Here is a 16,846-nt window from a genome sequence, read left to right on the forward strand (position 1 = left end):
CCGTCGTGGAAAAAGCAGAGAGGCACCTGCACGTGTTGTCACTTGAACCGATGAGGACTCGCTCACAGCACACAAGGAGAAATGACACCCCTGTTTCCTGCAATAAGTTTTTCGGCGCTTTTAGATGCAGCCAGAAACTCACTGGAAGGAAAATAACAGAAAGCCCTGAAGAGCTAGCTATGACTTCAGCTGGTAAAGTGCCAGAGCGCGCATTTGGGTGGGGAGAGCTGCCCCTGCTCACAGGCAATTCAATATCTAGGAGCACTGCTCTTTTTATGCTCTTCCTTTGCAGCAGAGCACGCGGCTCTCACCCAGAGGATTCCTGAGCACAGGGCTGGGGCTCAGTGCTGCAAGGCTCTGCTCACACCAGCAGCACAAAGTGGGGTTTCTTATTCCCCTCTGCCAGCTCTGCCTCCAGTATGGGACCCCGGCACAAGCAGAAACACCTGCAGGTTGGGATGGCAGGTGCTGCTGCTAAGGGGAGGCTCTGCTCCTCCCATGGGTTGTCACAGACTCTCATTTCCTTTAATAAAGCGGCACCAACGTTCACATGCTGACACACAAGTCAGTCAGGTAGCAGCACAGCAGTGGCAGCACCCACACAGCTGTGAGCACAGAGTGGGCTCCAATGTTCCCAGCAGAGCAGAGGAGGCTGCCAGGGCAGCACTGTGCCTGCGATGCATCTCCTGCTCACACACCTATGGGATGCCCCAACTGCCAAAACAGTGATGCTTGCCTACAGGGCCTTCTTCATAAACACCACTCAAGGGAAAGAATGCCCATGGCACTATGCTGAGTTCCCACTCCTCCCTGCTTGGGTCCTTCTTCCTTTTACTATAGCTTTACAGACACAATCCCAGCTCCCAGCAGAACAGAGTGAGGCATGAGAAGACTGGACACTTCCTATGTGCTCCTAAATGCATCCAGCAGGTAACCAGAGGGTTCTGAAACATCAGGCCTGAGCACAGCAGTAAGAGCTTAGCACCATTCGTGCTGCTTGTTGCAGCAGATCCAGTCCTGAGCTTGTAACTGGACCTGATCGCATTGCTGAAGCAGAGCAAGGAGGTTCAGAACAATGCAGGATGGAGCCATCATGGGAATCTGCAAATCAGATTAATTTATCAAAAGAGGGAAATCAACAGCATCAACTCACATCTCAGCTGCTCACGCCTGATTAGATGGCAGCGCAGATTTGCCCCAGCCTTATCTAATGCGTCCAGCCCAGCAGAGCTCAGTTTGTGGTATCTGCTACAACCTGACAAGGATTAGACACCACCACATGCGGCACAGAACACAAGTAGCTGGTGAGCAGGAGAGGGCCCCAGCTTTACTGCTGTGCTGTGACAGCTCAGGCCATTTGGCTGCAGGTCTCTTCCTCAGACCTTCACCCTGCTGCACAGAGGGATTCCATGGATGCTCTGCATTACCCTGGAAGCCACAACAGCCCCGGGTTGGCCAAAGGTAGCCTTAAACCCATCTCGTGTTTAATTACTGGGCTTGAATGCTGACTCACAACGCAAACCTTTCGCTCTCCGTAAGCCAAGAAAACAAACCCATCCCCAGCACCCCACCCAGGGAGGTTAGCAGTGACTATTTACAGAGCACTCCGATGCTACGGTGGAGAAATATTACAGAAATGCTAACAAGTAACATACTTTGGAGGTGCTCAATGCTGTGCCTTGAGCACAAAGCTGGGAATTCACTGCGTGCTCCAGGCAGAGAGATTTCCTGATGAGCTGATGGTCCCGGAGCTCTTGTGCCAGTCAGGAGCGATGCTGCCAGAAAATGGACTTTGTATAATTGTGCCTAATGTACCTTTAAGGAGAGAAAGCTGCTAGAACAAACAAAAGCAGCGCCCGGCCGTGCAGGCTGTTTATACTTGGGGTAGCCAGAGCACAAGGCTGCACTTTAGGGCTTATCTTCTCTCTCTTTCTAAACAGGAAACGCACTTTTGTTCTGAGCATTCTGGGAGAAGCCACTGGGGGAGAACCTTCAGAGCACAGGGTGTCAAAAAATGAGTGCTTCAATTCCCAGCCGAGGCCCAACGGGAGAGCACTGCAACCAGCAGGGATGCTGCTCCTAACCACTGCAGGGACATCCACAGTGAGCAGCCAGTAAGGCCAGCTGCAGGTCAGGCAAGTCTTTAATTGCTATTCCTTAATTAAGATTCTCGAGACTTAAATAATCTCATGCTTTTGGTGCTTAAGGTGTTTGGTTGGTTTTTTTTTTGCAGACACTGCAAAGTTAAACAAATTTGGTTAGAAAACAACTCTTTGGTGCAGAGAAGGAGTCACTGGTACCCCTTGCTGGATTCCAAGGCCTTTGCAGCCAAGCCAAGACTCTGTCCCTTGTCAAAATCCTTACTGATACTACAACTGCTCCCATTTGCCACTCAGCATCAGTGTTACAGTTCCTGCAGGCGACGCAGAAAGAAAGCTGTCTGTGAAACTGTACTTACACGAGTGTTGCTAAACTGGGTTTGAAATGCAGGCATATCTGCTGTATTTACAGAGCATAGGACAAACATTTTAGCGTTCCCCCTGCTGTTCCCTGGGCTGCATTCTTAACCTCTGCCTCCTCCAGCCAAGCTCCTCCGCCGTACGCAGCATCACGCGCTCAGTTGCCTTTGCTGATTTTCAGGATGGAGCTGCCGTGTGGAGCTGCCTGCCCTCCACCAGGCAAGCTGTGGTTGCCCCTTTCCCTGCCAGGAGGGCACTGGCATGGAGGCACATCCTTGCTACAGGGAGGAACAGCCAGCCACAACAGCAGCACGAATCCAAACCACCTCACAAAGGGGAAGCTGAGCATCACCTCACTGTACAGCCTATAGGACATCACAGACACCGCACAGCACGTTGCTGCCCCTTCTCCTCCACCACTCCTCACCCTACAAATGAGGCAGGGAAGAATATCCCAGCCAGGGTCTTCAGCCAGGTTAGGAAGCATGCCTCTGAGATAGCTCAAGTTCTCCTCACTAGATTATTCAAGCAGCTTCCCACATCCTGCCCACTTTCTTCCCACGTTTAACCGAAGGGGGTATATTTTATTTTGCTGCAGCCTGGTCACATCCCCACAGGGAAAAGCAGTGGCTTCTGGTGTCAGTTTACAATTTTCAGCTCCCAGAATAAGATTTTAGGGTCTTCCTCACGGGTTAGCCTAACTCGATTCAAATCTTGTTAGAGAAAGAGGATTTAGCTCCTTCCCACCCTGCGTATTTGGTACCTGAAACTTAAAACTGCCCTCTCTGCCTCGTCCCGCTCCGTTCTGCTAAGCTAGAGACAAAGGAAAGGATTTATTTCTGTTTCGGGTGCCAAGGAAACTGTCAGCTCCCATTCAGCCTCGGCCATTCCCCGCACCACGCTTGCTCAGCCACTTGCAAATGATGCACCCCATGAGCCATCCATTCGATTTCCCAGGACAGCTTCAGCCACCAGCTCTGCTGGGGACTGCATGGCAGCGGGCAGGGAGCAGTGGGATGGGGCCCTGGGCTGAGGACCTCAGCTGAGCAGTGCTTACCAATAAAAGTCCCCCTCGAAACAGGGCAACAAGATGGAAAAAACATGTTCTTGGCTGTCAGTTCCAGCTGGGGGCCACTTTATTAATGAAATGCCACTCGTTTGCAAGTGGAAATGTAAAGTTCCAGTTCCCTGAAAAAAAAATCAGGACTCCAACACTGAGAATTCCTTCCTCCAGCTGACAGCAGGAGATCCCAGCAATCACAGCCATGCTTACCGAGGAGCATTTGCAGCTAAGATTAAAACTTTCATTTTCTTGGCTGTTTTATGACACAATTAATGGACGGATTTTTTTGCTTCAGGTAAACAACATGCACCCTGTTTATAGGACACAGCACAAATATTTCCCAGCGTGTTTACTCCCAGATACTCGTGCTGTATGGACAGGAAGCGACTGCAGAAGAAAGCCAGCCCAGCTCTGCTCCTTCCCAAAGCGCTGCCAGAAGGTAAGAGCAGCTTTGCTGGATGCAGAATTCTGCCATAGAGGACCTGAGATATCAGAGATGGAGAACACTGCCACACACTCATCTGCAGAGATGCAGAAAGCAACGCCATAGGATCGATTCCATTTCATTCAATTAAAAAAAAAAAGGGATCATTAAAAGAATAAGATTTTTCTGTTCAAATCTCAAAATGATAGAGCAGGGTGAAGATGATTTATTTACAGTCAATCCAGCTTTGTGGGCTTTCACTCGTCTTGCTCCTTTCTCCCTTTACGTGCTCTAACAACCAATTTTCTCTCACGTTTCTCTATGAAGAGCTGAGTGCTGTCCCCAGCATTATGAGCCAGCAAGGTGTTCCAGCACCAAGATAGCAGCTCTTTCGCTGCTGCTGTGATATTGACGTGACAAACTTCAGCCCTAGGGATGACCAACGTGAACGTTAAGAATTGTTCTGGGATGAAACCTGGGAGATATTACTGCCCATTCCCTCCCAGCCCAGGAGACTTAGCGAGGGGTCCCTGGAATCCAACAAATGGCTCGTTTAACAAAGGAAGAATGGAAGCACTGCCTGAGGTCAAGACACAAGCACCACTGGAGACCCACCCCAGCAGTGTCCTAGACAGAACCCCCCCTTTTTCCATATGGTAGAGTGAGCGCTCAAATTTGATGTAACGAGAACTGTCAGAATGGGATCAGCTACAGAGAATGATCAGTTACCTCCCTTAATTCCCTCTAAGGAGCACAGAACCCTTTCTCCTGGCGTGGAGTCACCTTTGAGTAGGGCAGCTTTTTACTTTGCTGAAACCTAAAAGTCAGAGCTGGAAAAGATCAGACAGCTTTGCCATCAAAATTAACACAGGGCTGCCTGCCAGAATACCTCTTGCACCGCAGGGCAGCTCAGCAGCCTCTAGCTGGTTGGCCACAGCCACTTCTCAGAATGAAGGAATGTCCTGAAACACTCCAGCCACCTACAGAGACTCAGGGCTACCAAAAGCACAGTGCTGCAGTGCTCACATCAGAAGTTTGCTCTCCAGTTAGACGGAGATCACCACCAATTCGTTTCCACTGGGTTTATTTTTTCCATGTCAAGGTCAATTGCAGATATGTTCCAATGAGGAATGTGCTGTAAGCAGCAGCTAACTGAGTCAAAGTTTGTTATCAGGGCTTACCACAGGAGGACAAAGCTTTCTCTAAACTTCTAATCCTCTTATCGCCGTGCAAGCACAGCCCCCTAGTGCAGACACAGCTCTGGCATGGTGTTTCCTACTCCCTCCTTGCTCTGGGTCCAGGTTATGCCAAAGAAAAGCCTGGAGACAAAAAATAAGAGCTTTCTGAAATGTTGCAAAGTGAGGAGAAGGATTTTTGTTGCCTTTGTTTTCTTTGCTTCTTGTTGTTAAGATGCTGTTATGTCAACAGCTGATCTGCCAAGGCTGCCAGACTGGGTTTATGTCTAAAGCTTTGTTATTTGTTTTGGTGTCAGCTATGCCTTCAAGCATCCACAGACTTTGATTTTCTTAAATAATTATTATTTTTAATTTTAATGATACCGTGTTCTACCATCAGATCAGAGAGCGAGTCTCTTCCTCGTCAGGTTTGCACTAAACTGACTGAACACGCAGAAGAGATTATAGTTGAAAGAATCTTACTTGAAAAGACCTGTTTGAAAAGAGAAAGAGATAACAGTCAGTAATTTTGCATGAGAGAAACCTTCCTGCGCCCATGTTTGACAGAACCAAAGTAGTTTCACTGTCCTGAGAGACCTTTGAAGTATACAGGTTTTTCTTATGAAGAAAGGTCACGGAGGAGCCAGCAGATTACTGCAGAGAAAACGAAAGAACAGTCATGTGGGTGCAGTTTCCAAAGGAGGCGACTCTGAAAGATCCACAGCCTGAGCTCAGCTCTACAATCAGACGACTTGAGGAGGATGGCAGAGAAAGGGTTTCAGAGAGAAGAGCAAGTGGCACTGGGAGCATTTAACTCAGCAAGCTGCAGAGAGCTCCAGCATCGAGCTTCTGTGATGGGACTGCAGAGAGCCCAAGGAGCCAGACTCCCCATGGGCCCATGGCAGTTCCACCAGGCATCCTTAAGGAGCAGTGCTGTGATAATGCAAGCTCTCACACCCTCATGCACTAACTTGAATCACTATCTGGAAGTACATGTAAAGTAAAACAGACTAAGGTGATTTATATCTTCCCACATGGCTCTTTCATGAGCTGAACCATTTCACCGCGTAGCAGCTTGACGGATGCCGTTAACTATACACTAAAAACTTTGCATTGGAAAAATTACCTTTTCATCAGGTGGCACACACTTTATTTTCTAACACAAACCAGCTATGGTTTGTTCCAGCATGGAACAGCAATGAAAGAGATGCAATGGTGAACAGAGGAACAATAGAATAAAGAGCACCACTTTGGGGCATCTGCCTATGGGTTCAGCTAAGGTTAAACCTATGGAATCAATGCTAAGAGGGAGGGAGCTTCCATTGGGCAGGGCTTTTCCCCTTCCTAAACTGTCTTTGGGTGCCCTTGACAGAGCCTCTGAAAGAGCCTGGCCTCTCTTACAGGAGATGCAGTCTGTCCTCACCAACGCTCAGTGCATCCATTCAGCAAAGACCTGGCAAAGACCAAACTGAGGCATATTTCTGGAAAGAAAGAAAGAAAGAAACCAAAATCCAACAAGCTCTCTTAGATTGGAGACAGTCTAATGACTTCTAGCACTGAATAATAGCCCTCTTCTTCAAAGTGCTCTATTCATGTTAATATTCATGTTTGAATCTAATGACCTTGGGAAAATAACGTGTAATAAGTCACAGAAAGATTAAAAAAATATATGCAATTTGGTCTTCTACACTCAAAAGCCACTGGTGCTGTGGGGAGACAGAGATGCAAGAGCCAGAATGAGGGCTTGCACCCAAGATGCTTTGTCTCTCCTTTTGGTACCCATGCTCAAGAAATGGCCAACATGAGAAAGGAGTTTAAAAGCCATTAAGTGATATCACACATTTAAGGGTGCAAAACCAGTTTAGTTGGATGTGAATGAGAGTGAAAGAACCCAAACCATCTCTGAAGGCAAGGCCTGGTTCGAATGAATTCAAATGCACCATCACAATCAGCAGCATGGTGTGAGTGCTAGGGAGAAAAGTGATGGTTCAGTGTAATAAACAGGAGCGTGCTCCAACTATTCCTTCCCTTCATTCATTTCTCAGGAAGTAAAAACTGCATGTTTTAGAAGTGACAGCGATATCCTCCTCACAAAACATTCAGCAGAAAAGCTGGGGAAAACATCAGCGCTGATGTCATCTCGAGAAAAAAACGGACTGAAGTTCTCAGCCATAAAACATTCCAATTTATCAGACATGTTTGAAAGGGAAAATGTTTGTAATGAACAAAGCTAACAGACACCGCTGTTAAGGAAAGCCACTAATTGATGATGCTGAACAAAAGCTCCTAACAAGGCCAACTGCTTAGTTAGAAATGCTTAGGGAAAAAAGATAGCGCGACTACAGGAAATTTATTGCTGCTGGAACTGTTATCTTATCTACTTAAAACACAAATGTTATTTAACCTGAAAGAAAAGAGATTATTCAAATAAAATACCAGCCCTTCCTTAAGCTACCGCGTTTGCAAGCAAAGCCTTGAATATAAAACAGATCATCATTCTGAAGGGTAAATTAAATACAAGGGGTAAATTAAATACGAGGGGAGAGAATGAGAAATTCACCTTTGGCTTTGTGCAAGATTATTTCCATTGGCTGCCTATCTAAAAAGCAGGCAGCCAGGAGACCAAACTGCAACCACACATTAAGGCCAAGGGGTGGTTTGACCTGGAGACTTTAATTTGGTACTTACTTAAATGAAGAGAAGCCCTCGTGGGTCTCTGTCACAATGGGAGAGTACACTGTGCTGCCTGCCCGCAGCTGGGTAACAGTGCTTGAACTTGACCTGTATCTATGGAAAGAGTTAACCCAAAACACACAAAAACCATTTCCTGGTCTACATAAAACTCTGAGGCTGGAGATGTGTGTTAGCCCAGGATGTGGTTATTACTGAGCTAACAAGCCACACTTCCAGATCAAACTCAAGTCTAACGTATCACACGTCGCAGGCGTTTGTGCTTTTCAATCAATGCATCACAAACACAGCAGGCTGCCTCACCAGAGCTCCACGTTATTCTCACCCTGCAGCCCCAGGGCCTTTGCTGCACAAATAACCTCAGCTCCTGTGGGGCAGCTATCTTCTTATACTTCGTTTGCCATGCTGCATGGGGGCACAGCCCCCAAACACCGGTGCAAGAATGAGGAATGATTCTTTTTGTGGCTTGCTGTATTAAAACCATACCTAAAATGTGTTCCTTAACGTACAGGAATCTTTCCATCTCCACTGTTCTTCCAGGTTTCTTCTGATGCACAGGATTAATAAGAACAAAAATGGCAGCTCTTCACATCAACTTGATCTCATTTATGCACTTTCAGGGCCACCTATGGGGCCAAAATATGCTGGAGAGCAGAATAAATATCTTGAACTCCACCTTTTGACTTTATGTCCATCCTAAAGAAACACAAACAGTATAATTCCTAAGGCAAAACTCTCAGATTAAGACTTCACAGCTACTATTCTTTGCCAAGGGAATCTTATCCCCCCGGTTGGCCATGCTTGCTGCAGTTACAAAACCCTACATGCCTACATCTCAGTTGCACATCCTTTAAAAGTGACAAATAAGCATTTGGTTCCGTATTAATTCCCTGTAAATACCACTTCAGAGCCAATGGGGACTTTTAACTTGTGCTGGCTGAGCAGTCAGTAAATATACCAGGTTCAAAAGATCAATACTGAGGAACAAAGGGGCTTAAGCTCCTAATCGTACACACAAAGACCAGGGGCAGTGGGGAAGAGCAGCTCTTTAAGGAGAGCTCACAGCCCCTGGTGTTGCATCATTTCACACTAAGCAGTTATTTCTGGGGCAAAGCAGGTGCCACACCTCTTAATTCCATCACTGCTAATTAATCAGAAGCTGAAGCAGTGCAGTAGTACCTGGAGGTAATGCTATATCTGCTCCAGATAAAAACATCCGTGACACAAATGCAGTGTACAACTGCAGATACCACAGCAGTGAGGTTAAGTGCCCAGTATGTTTAAAAAGAAAAGGGAGGAACGCCATGAGCTGCATTATTACAACACTCCATTGATACAGAATCTCATTTTATCACACTATGGAGGAAAATAACCAGGTCAGGTACAAAAACAGAGACTGCAGCCAAGCACCAGCTTATATCTGGCAGTAAGATTGCAAGAGTTGAGCAACAGAGAGGGTAGCTCACAAAGTTTCCCTAACAACCTCTGAAAACAAACACAGTAAGCATCGTTTGCTGCAGCTGATGGAAGCAGCAAACTGCTCCCCTGTGCAATTGCATCCCTCACCAAATGGATGAGCCACCACAGCACCCTTTATGGCTGAGCGTGCTGCTGAATTGAGTACATACAAGATGCACTGACATTACACGTGCTGTAAGATCACAAGCTTACGTGTTCTGCCATAACACACCCTTAGAAAAACTGGGTCCCTTATGACGAAGCTGCTTCTGGGATCCTAAAAGGAATTAGGAATGCTTTACAAGTTTATACTGATGAACTGTAACTTCAGTTTTTAAGATACACAAGCAAAATGCAGACAGAATAGCAAGACGTAGAACTTTTGACGGCAAGGCACTGTTAGCTGACACTTAGCTCTGCTTATAACAAATGCCAAAGCGCCTTCCATCTCATCCTGGACGGAGGAGGAAGAGAAGCACGCTCAAAGCATCCTCGGGTGCACTGCAGAGGTCCATGCACGCCCTCTGCTGCTGGCCTGAGCTCCCAGTGACAGAGCAGGAGAGCGAAGGGAGCTGATCCACCCCCAGGGACCACCAAGAATTTAGAAGTGCTTTTAAACCCGCTGCTAATTAAAAGGAAAGTTGCGCTGGAATTTAGACAAGGATCTGCTATCAGCCATCTTTTGCAAGGATAACCCAGGTGCACGTGATGATGCACTGAGCATGCAATCTGCACCGTGGGTCAATTTATCTGCACGTGAACTGACAGCCCTCTATCGAACTAAGCCAAGTGTGCATCCAGGATGAATGCAGCTGCCATCTGACACCCCCAGATAATGAACTGACTGTGTATTTACTCTCACTGCTGGGACGCACGTGGCAAAATAGAAAGGCTATTAATCGCTAAGGGAAAGCTTGTAGAAGCAAGGATGACAAATAAAGGGCTTTGTCTCCTTGTAATTGGGCTTCACTGGGTTTTGAACTTGACGGCCTCCATTTTCTTTGCTGCCAAGATGACTTAATTCCTTACATCTTCTCAACTTATAGGTAGTAACAGGGAAGGATACTTGCCAAACTGTTCTGGCCAAAACCTGACTCAGCCTCCTCAGAGAGAAGCACGGGGTCTGCAAAGGAACAAATCCCAAAACAATCTGTGAGACATCAGGAAAGAGGAACACACATCTCACTGGCATTGACAGAGCAGAAAGCAACCGCAGAACAGCGAGACCCTTGGATACAGAAAAATTACACAAGTCGTGTTTATGGGTTATAAAAGCCCTTTTATAAAGCCATTTTTAAACAAAACCAAAAAGTTTACAAAAGAAAATAAAAGATACAGAAGAATGAGTTGCTTAATATATTCCAAAAAGGAGAAAAAATAAAAGAGGGGACACAATTCCAACATGCTGAACAATAAAGGGTTCTTTTTCCTCGTGGTTTTTTTTTTAATACAAAATACAAGCGAAGGATACACATTTAAAACAGAGCTCAGGAGCAGGTATGCAGTCCTGGGAACCCTTCAATAAAAGCAAAGCAGGGTTTTGTTACTTTTTTAACTTTTCTTTCTTTGCAGGTACATACAGAGACTGGAATATGTCAAATTAAGTAGCACGAAAGACCATCACACAATTCTACCAATGAATGTCGCACCTATAAATTCACGAACATGGTCAACAGTCATGTTCACTTCAAACCCCTTTTAAAAAAAAAAAAGAAAAAAAAGAAAAAAAAGTGTTGTTTTTATTTTAAATAAAGCATTAATGTTACATTCAAACAGAACTCCTAGTACCATGCTGTAGAGCTCAGTATTGTCAAGGTATTGCAAAAGTTGCCAACCCTATCGGGCCCAGCGATGGGAGCCACGTCTGCGCACACCCCAACCGTGGGGCAGCTGCCCCTTTTTTCTGGCCACTCTTGACATTAAAAAAAAATATATATATATATTAAAAGGGATAAAGGAGGGTTAACTGCAAAGAGCCTGATTCTTAGAAAAGCTCAACATGGGACTGCAAATACTCGGAACAAGTATTTGTTGCATACCATACAACGATGCTTCGCTGAAAGCCAAAGGCCCAAGGCCCTACCTGGAGTCTCTTCCTTCTCTACCTTCAGAGCCATTATTCAGGGTTTGCTGTGACATGATGTTCATGGTTAAACAAAAGGAGAAAGTCACGTAGCTCTTATTTACAAGTGTTTTGTGTGTTTTTTTTTTGTTAACAATTGCTTCTGCAGGAAAAAAAAACAAAAAAAAAGAAGGTAAAACTCACAAATCTTCAGAACACAAAGGGAAGAAAAGATGTCAGACGCTCCCATGCGCGCACTCACACTCGCGCACTCACACACCAAATACTTCAGGGGCTTTTACACACATTATTCTGGCTTCAGTTGATTGAGTATTTCTCCATCCCACCCGCTACCCCTCCCAAAATATATATATAAAAAACCCTTGCCCCAATATACAAAGCATATGCACAACAGTGTTTTGCAGTCACACTGAGCATGCTCAGACCGATGGACCCATTCGACTCACTGCAGCTGGAGGGGGCAGGCAGTTGTTTCCCATAGTGGTTGATGCAGAGTCAGCACGTAAGTGAGAACTTGACTTAGAAACGTTTTTGTTTTGTTTTTCATACAAAGAGTTCAATGAAAAGACATTCAGATGCCAGTCTGCCACTGGCATGGGAAGTCTAAGATGAGGATATGCTCAATCTGGGGACTCCAAAGGACACTGCCACCTTTCGGAGCTCTCCTATTCCTCAGCATTTTGAACACAACAGCTTCGTCGCCCAGTTCCACGCACATCATTTGTATTTAAACCTCCCCAAACTATAGGAAAATAGTCAAAGCTCAGGGAAAATTCTCTATTTGATCATATACATATAGAATATAGAATTTCCACATATAGATGGGACCCCACCCACCCCCCAAACTTAACGCATCCTATATGCCAGCAACCATCTTGTGACAGTGTCCCTTTACACAGCTATCTGCTTGCATTTTTCATATCCTGCCTCCCCCAACAGATGAATTTCCACTTCTCAAATACTTAAACTCATGGATCAGTTTGTGGTTTTCAAGAACCATGTGTTCAACAATATGATCTGTTATAAAAATAAACACTTCACAAACAAATTACATAAAGCAAAGCACCAGTTTCTACAGCTCAAAAGCTTCCAGCATGTTACAGTTTACTTCCCTCCCTCCTTAACCTGGGTGCCTCAGTGTCTGTTGTACCTTTGTGACCATCAACAGCGGAGGGGGAAAAAAAAAGAACAAAAAAAAAAGAAAAAGAAAAAGAAATTCAAGTGCATTTTCTGCCGCTGCCCTGGTAGTTCATCACCTGCAGATGCAGCTGTGTGGTGGCACAGGAGCTGAGCACGTTCAGAGCCATTAGTGGCTTTCAGGTAAGGTGTGCTCTGCTTTTCCCTCCCCATGCACTCCTTTGCTTTGCTGAAGTTAACACAACAGAACTACAAGTTTCTTGGCTGCCATATTTCTAAGTGCTCTCACCCACAAGCCATTCTGAAACTCATCTAACTTGACACGTTTGGTGCTCTCTTGCTGATCAAATACAAACTGGAACAAGTAATCTTTAGGATGAAATTCCAACCGCAATTGCAAATCTTTACTGATCAAGCCTGGTGGCCAGTTAAAGACAGCATTCTTTGCATACAAATGTAAAACAGAATGTACAGAGGGATGCAGAATAGAATTTATAACAAACCTTTAAGTGTGAGACCAGGGCAGGGCACCAGATTGACTGAACTTTGGAATAAACCTGTTTACCTCTCTGCAAACGCTCCACAACTACAGCTGTTTAACAGAAGACAATCTTTTCAAAGCTTTCTTCTGTGAATGAAGCTTTCTGCTCCTTGGAGGACTATTCATGGCTCTAGAAAGGCTTTTTTTTTTAACAGCTTTTCCTTCCAGAATGCTTAAAATACAAATTAATTTAGAAGGTCGTTTTAAAACTTAACTCTGCTGCAATTGAAATGCGCGTCCTAGAAAGAAAAGTTATGTATTAACCTTCACCATTTTCTTCAATCTGTAAAAATGTAAACTGTGGTATTTCTAACAGGTGACCAAGAGACCATTGGGGCGTAGTGTCTGCACAAACCAGCACGACAGTAAGGCTAGAGGAAACGTTACAAAATCCCAGTAGTAGCACAGGATTTACATAGTGTTTGGGTTGTGACACAAACTCAAAGATAGCATCATGCAGCCTGTGACAGCCATGAGAGATGAGTATACGAGAAAACAGAACAGTTTTACAAGAGAAAGGGCCAAAATCACCAGGCATAAAATAATCTGCAGTCCAAAACCTGAACTGAAAACAACGGAAATGCATCTTTCACTTAACTTAACCGTGTTAGCAATACTAAAAAAGAACAACACAAATATTTATCTTAAGTGGAACTTACAAAATACACTCTTAAGAAATCAATCTGGTCTAGCAGGTAAAGAAATAGCTGTGTGATTAGATCAACTAGAGGGACTCTACATTTATGTGATCCTTGTATGCTTTAATACCAAAAAATAAATCAAGACCCTAAAGAGATTAGAATTACTTGAAACACAGTCTTGACTGAAGGGGGAAAAACTACGTGGGCCAGACAGTAAGGAAAGTATACAATACCCCCAAAATATCAGTCCAAGCATTATCTGAAGTTTGGCCGTTTATTTTCCTGTGTTACCCAAGAAATGCTGAGCTAGGAGGGCAGGGGATGCAAGAGGCTCTGCCCTCCCAGAAGATGGGAAAAGTTGGTGAGGAAAGGGGAGCACGTTCACTTCTTTTCAAAGACTGATACTTGACTCCAGCCTTAAGCTGTTCTGCAAAACTAAACCAGGTAAAAAAAAAAAGATTTACAATGGAAACACTGATCATCTTTATTGTAACGGCAACAGTAGTTTCATTATAGTAAAGAACGTTAGAGAACTTCAAATTTTAAGCCAAGGTAAAGTAATTTACCAGCCTCAATAAAACCCATGGCTGTGAATCACACAAGACAAGCACTTGGCCGTTAAATTAATGTTCCATTCTGTGGTTTAGGCTCCACACTGGGCTCAGAATCTTCGGGCTCCCTCTGCCATTCAGCCAAGTGTCCTTCCTGGTCATATTAGTGTATCGCATCTAAAAGCTCTCTGAAGTCCAAACAGGATTAAAAATCTGGTAGCACGTGCACCAGAAATCCAACTAGTTAGCTGCCTTATGTTACCTTCAAGAGGCTGGTTACAAAATATGTACTTCAGTGACAAAAAAAGAAGGAGATGCAAAGCTTGTCAGCTGTAAGGTAACTGTGAGCAACGTACAAAAGCACAAAGGGTCTAAGGAAAAAAAGAAAGAAAAAGGCAGATCCAGTTTTTAATATTTCCACCAACAAACATGGCAGCAATCTCTGCATCAGGGTTTGAAAACCAAGGCTTGTGTACTTCAATTAAGTTTAAAAAAAAAAAAAAAGGATATGGCTGCTTTGATAAAAACACATTAAAATGCCACTACACACACCTCAAGTATCTCCTTTAGAGGGACATCCTGCTTTTGTTATAGAACCATAGCCCTGCTACACTGCTTTCAAGCTTCATTCCCTCTCAGCTTCATCCTTTAACACTGTTCCCTACTCCAGGCTTCCTAGGCTTAGGGAACAGAATGATGACCAACAGAGGCAGACATGTCAGCATGGGAGCAGAGCGAATAAATCCTCCCATGCTGCAGTAGGGAGGATGAAGAAATGGAAGTGGTACTGGGGTGATGTTCACTATTGATGGAAGTCTGCTGTCCAACACTGTAGCTGGAGAGGCTTAGACATGATTACACAGCCTTCTGAGGACAGATGGAGGGAGAGAAGAGAAGCACTTAAGCGTGACTCATGGGATCCGAGACTGACCAGAGCATTACAGGAATCCTTTGCTTCACATTTATAAAAGGACATCCCTCACCCCAAAAGATACACACACAAAAAAAATCTACTTCTAGAATGTCCACCATTTTTTTTTTCCCTTGGAACTTTAAAGAAAGTTTCCACAACGTCAACTGGAAAGCAGAGCTTTAGAACTTTCCAAATTTCTCTTCCCTATTCTGCCCATCTATAGCCGACCTTGGAAGAAGTCAAACAGAATTAGTGGATGTGAGCAGCTTCTAGGTTGTGTGTCTGAAATAGCATAGAATGAACCGAGATCTGCCTAAGCAGAAGAGTATTCTATCCAGGAAAGATGAAAGATCTTGCATCCTAACTGGAGGATGTTTCCAGATAAAAGACAGTGGACCCCCTATCAGTCTCTTGATTGCTTTCCATTAAAAAGTTGCATGAATCCAAGAAACACAGGCTTCCTCCCCATGTTTCCTCTTCTGCAGTTTATACATATATTTTTCTTTTTCTGAGAGAAGGAACTTCTATTGAGAAAAGTCTATTAAAGCATGGTTGGTTTGTTGGTTTGTTTTTTTAACCACGTATTCTAATACAGAATTATAGTTTTGAACAACTCTTACCAGCACTGGGAAATCTATTCTACTCAGTGATTTGTAAGTGTGGTTTCCATGTATCAGTCCCAAACCTTATTGCTTCACAACTGCAGTATCCCTTGGAAAAAAATATATATATTCAAATGGTCTGTTAATTTGTCTCAAATGGCTTTTGGATTTGGAGGGGGAGGGAGAACGGAATGGCCAACACAGAACAGTGACTTCAAAATATTACTGTATGAGGGTTTCCTCTTATTAAAAAAAGGATACACTGTATTAAACAGCTGAAAGTAAAGACAGCATTCAAAGCCCATGAGTCAAGCCACAGCCAAAACCGTGTTCTACCCCTAAGTATGTTTTCTTTTTCCTTTTTTCTCTCTCTCTCTTTTTTTTTTTTTCTTTTTTTTTTCTTTTTTTTTTTTTAAACAAAGATATCCTCAACTGCCATTTAATCTTCACCAGAGGGTGCTTCCTCTTCAGATCCCTCATCCCCTGACTTCTCTGGCGGAGGGCTGGCTGATTTTTTCTTTTCTGGAGGACTTTCAGGCTCTTCATCCTCTTCTTTGGGGGATGGGGTCTTTTCTTTCGTTGTCTTGGAAGCTGTGGGGCGGCCTGCCTTCCCTTTGCCTTTCACTGGACTGGGAGTCACTGGAAAAAGAAAAAGCTTACACAAGTTATTATCTGCCACCAAAACAAGAAAGTGACAAGCCTTTGTACAAACAGGATTTAAAGACACTGCAGTAGCAGGTCTCATTTTGCTCTGACCATGGCGTTACATTCATTCCACAGTACTGAAGTTGAACTGAATGAGGACTGTCAGCTCCTCCACCCTTAATGACCAAGAATCCCAAACAAAGCCACAAATTACATTAATTGGTCATGAGATGCAGAATGTCAGACTGCAACATACCAGCAGATGTTCACAATCAACACAGGTTTTGTCAGCCATACATAAACACTAATTCAGTCTCTTTATTAAGTAAGAATTCAAGACATCATCATTTCACTGTGTTACTTTAAATCATGGTAAGTGACTGCTTACAAGAAACAGCCCTTCAACATAATAAAGTAATGCCTACTGGCCCCAAAACTTCTGTTCAGTCTTCAATAAATAAGT

At 44.3% G+C, this 16,846-nt stretch overlaps 2 protein-coding genes and 1 long non-coding RNA gene across 5 annotated transcripts in view; 1 reads left to right on the forward strand and 2 right to left on the reverse strand.

Annotated features, from left to right (window-relative positions):
• Positions 1 to 11,332, reverse strand: part of SLC45A3 (solute carrier family 45 member 3) — a 34,927-nt gene extending 23,595 nt beyond the window's left edge. The window contains exons 1-2 of the mRNA XM_048925564.1: positions 8,299 to 11,332; positions 1 to 141 (exon numbers count right to left, since the gene is read on the reverse strand). Coding sequence (XP_048781521.1) covers positions 1 to 141; positions 8,299 to 8,335 — 178 coding nt within the window. The 5' untranslated portion in view covers positions 8,336 to 11,332. The remainder of the gene's footprint in view (positions 142 to 8,298) is intronic.
• LOC125683991 (uncharacterized) lies at positions 94 to 11,484 on the forward strand. Its single transcript, XR_007373192.1, has 2 exons — positions 94 to 2,130; positions 3,818 to 11,484. It is a non-coding gene; the product is annotated as an uncharacterized LOC125683991 (long non-coding RNA).
• Positions 11,463 to 16,846, reverse strand: part of NUCKS1 (nuclear casein kinase and cyclin dependent kinase substrate 1) — a 17,935-nt gene continuing 12,551 nt past the window's right edge. For all 3 annotated transcript variants that reach the window (XM_048925569.1, XM_048925568.1, XM_048925567.1), the window contains exon 8: positions 11,463 to 16,377. In XM_048925569.1, coding sequence (XP_048781526.1) covers positions 16,178 to 16,377 — 200 coding nt within the window. In that variant the 3' untranslated portion in view covers positions 11,463 to 16,177. The remainder of the gene's footprint in view (positions 16,378 to 16,846) is intronic.

Source organism: Lagopus muta, chromosome 24 (genome assembly GCF_023343835.1).
Source record: "Lagopus muta isolate bLagMut1 chromosome 24, bLagMut1 primary, whole genome shotgun sequence".
Lineage (NCBI taxonomy): Eukaryota > Metazoa > Chordata > Aves > Galliformes > Phasianidae > Lagopus > Lagopus muta.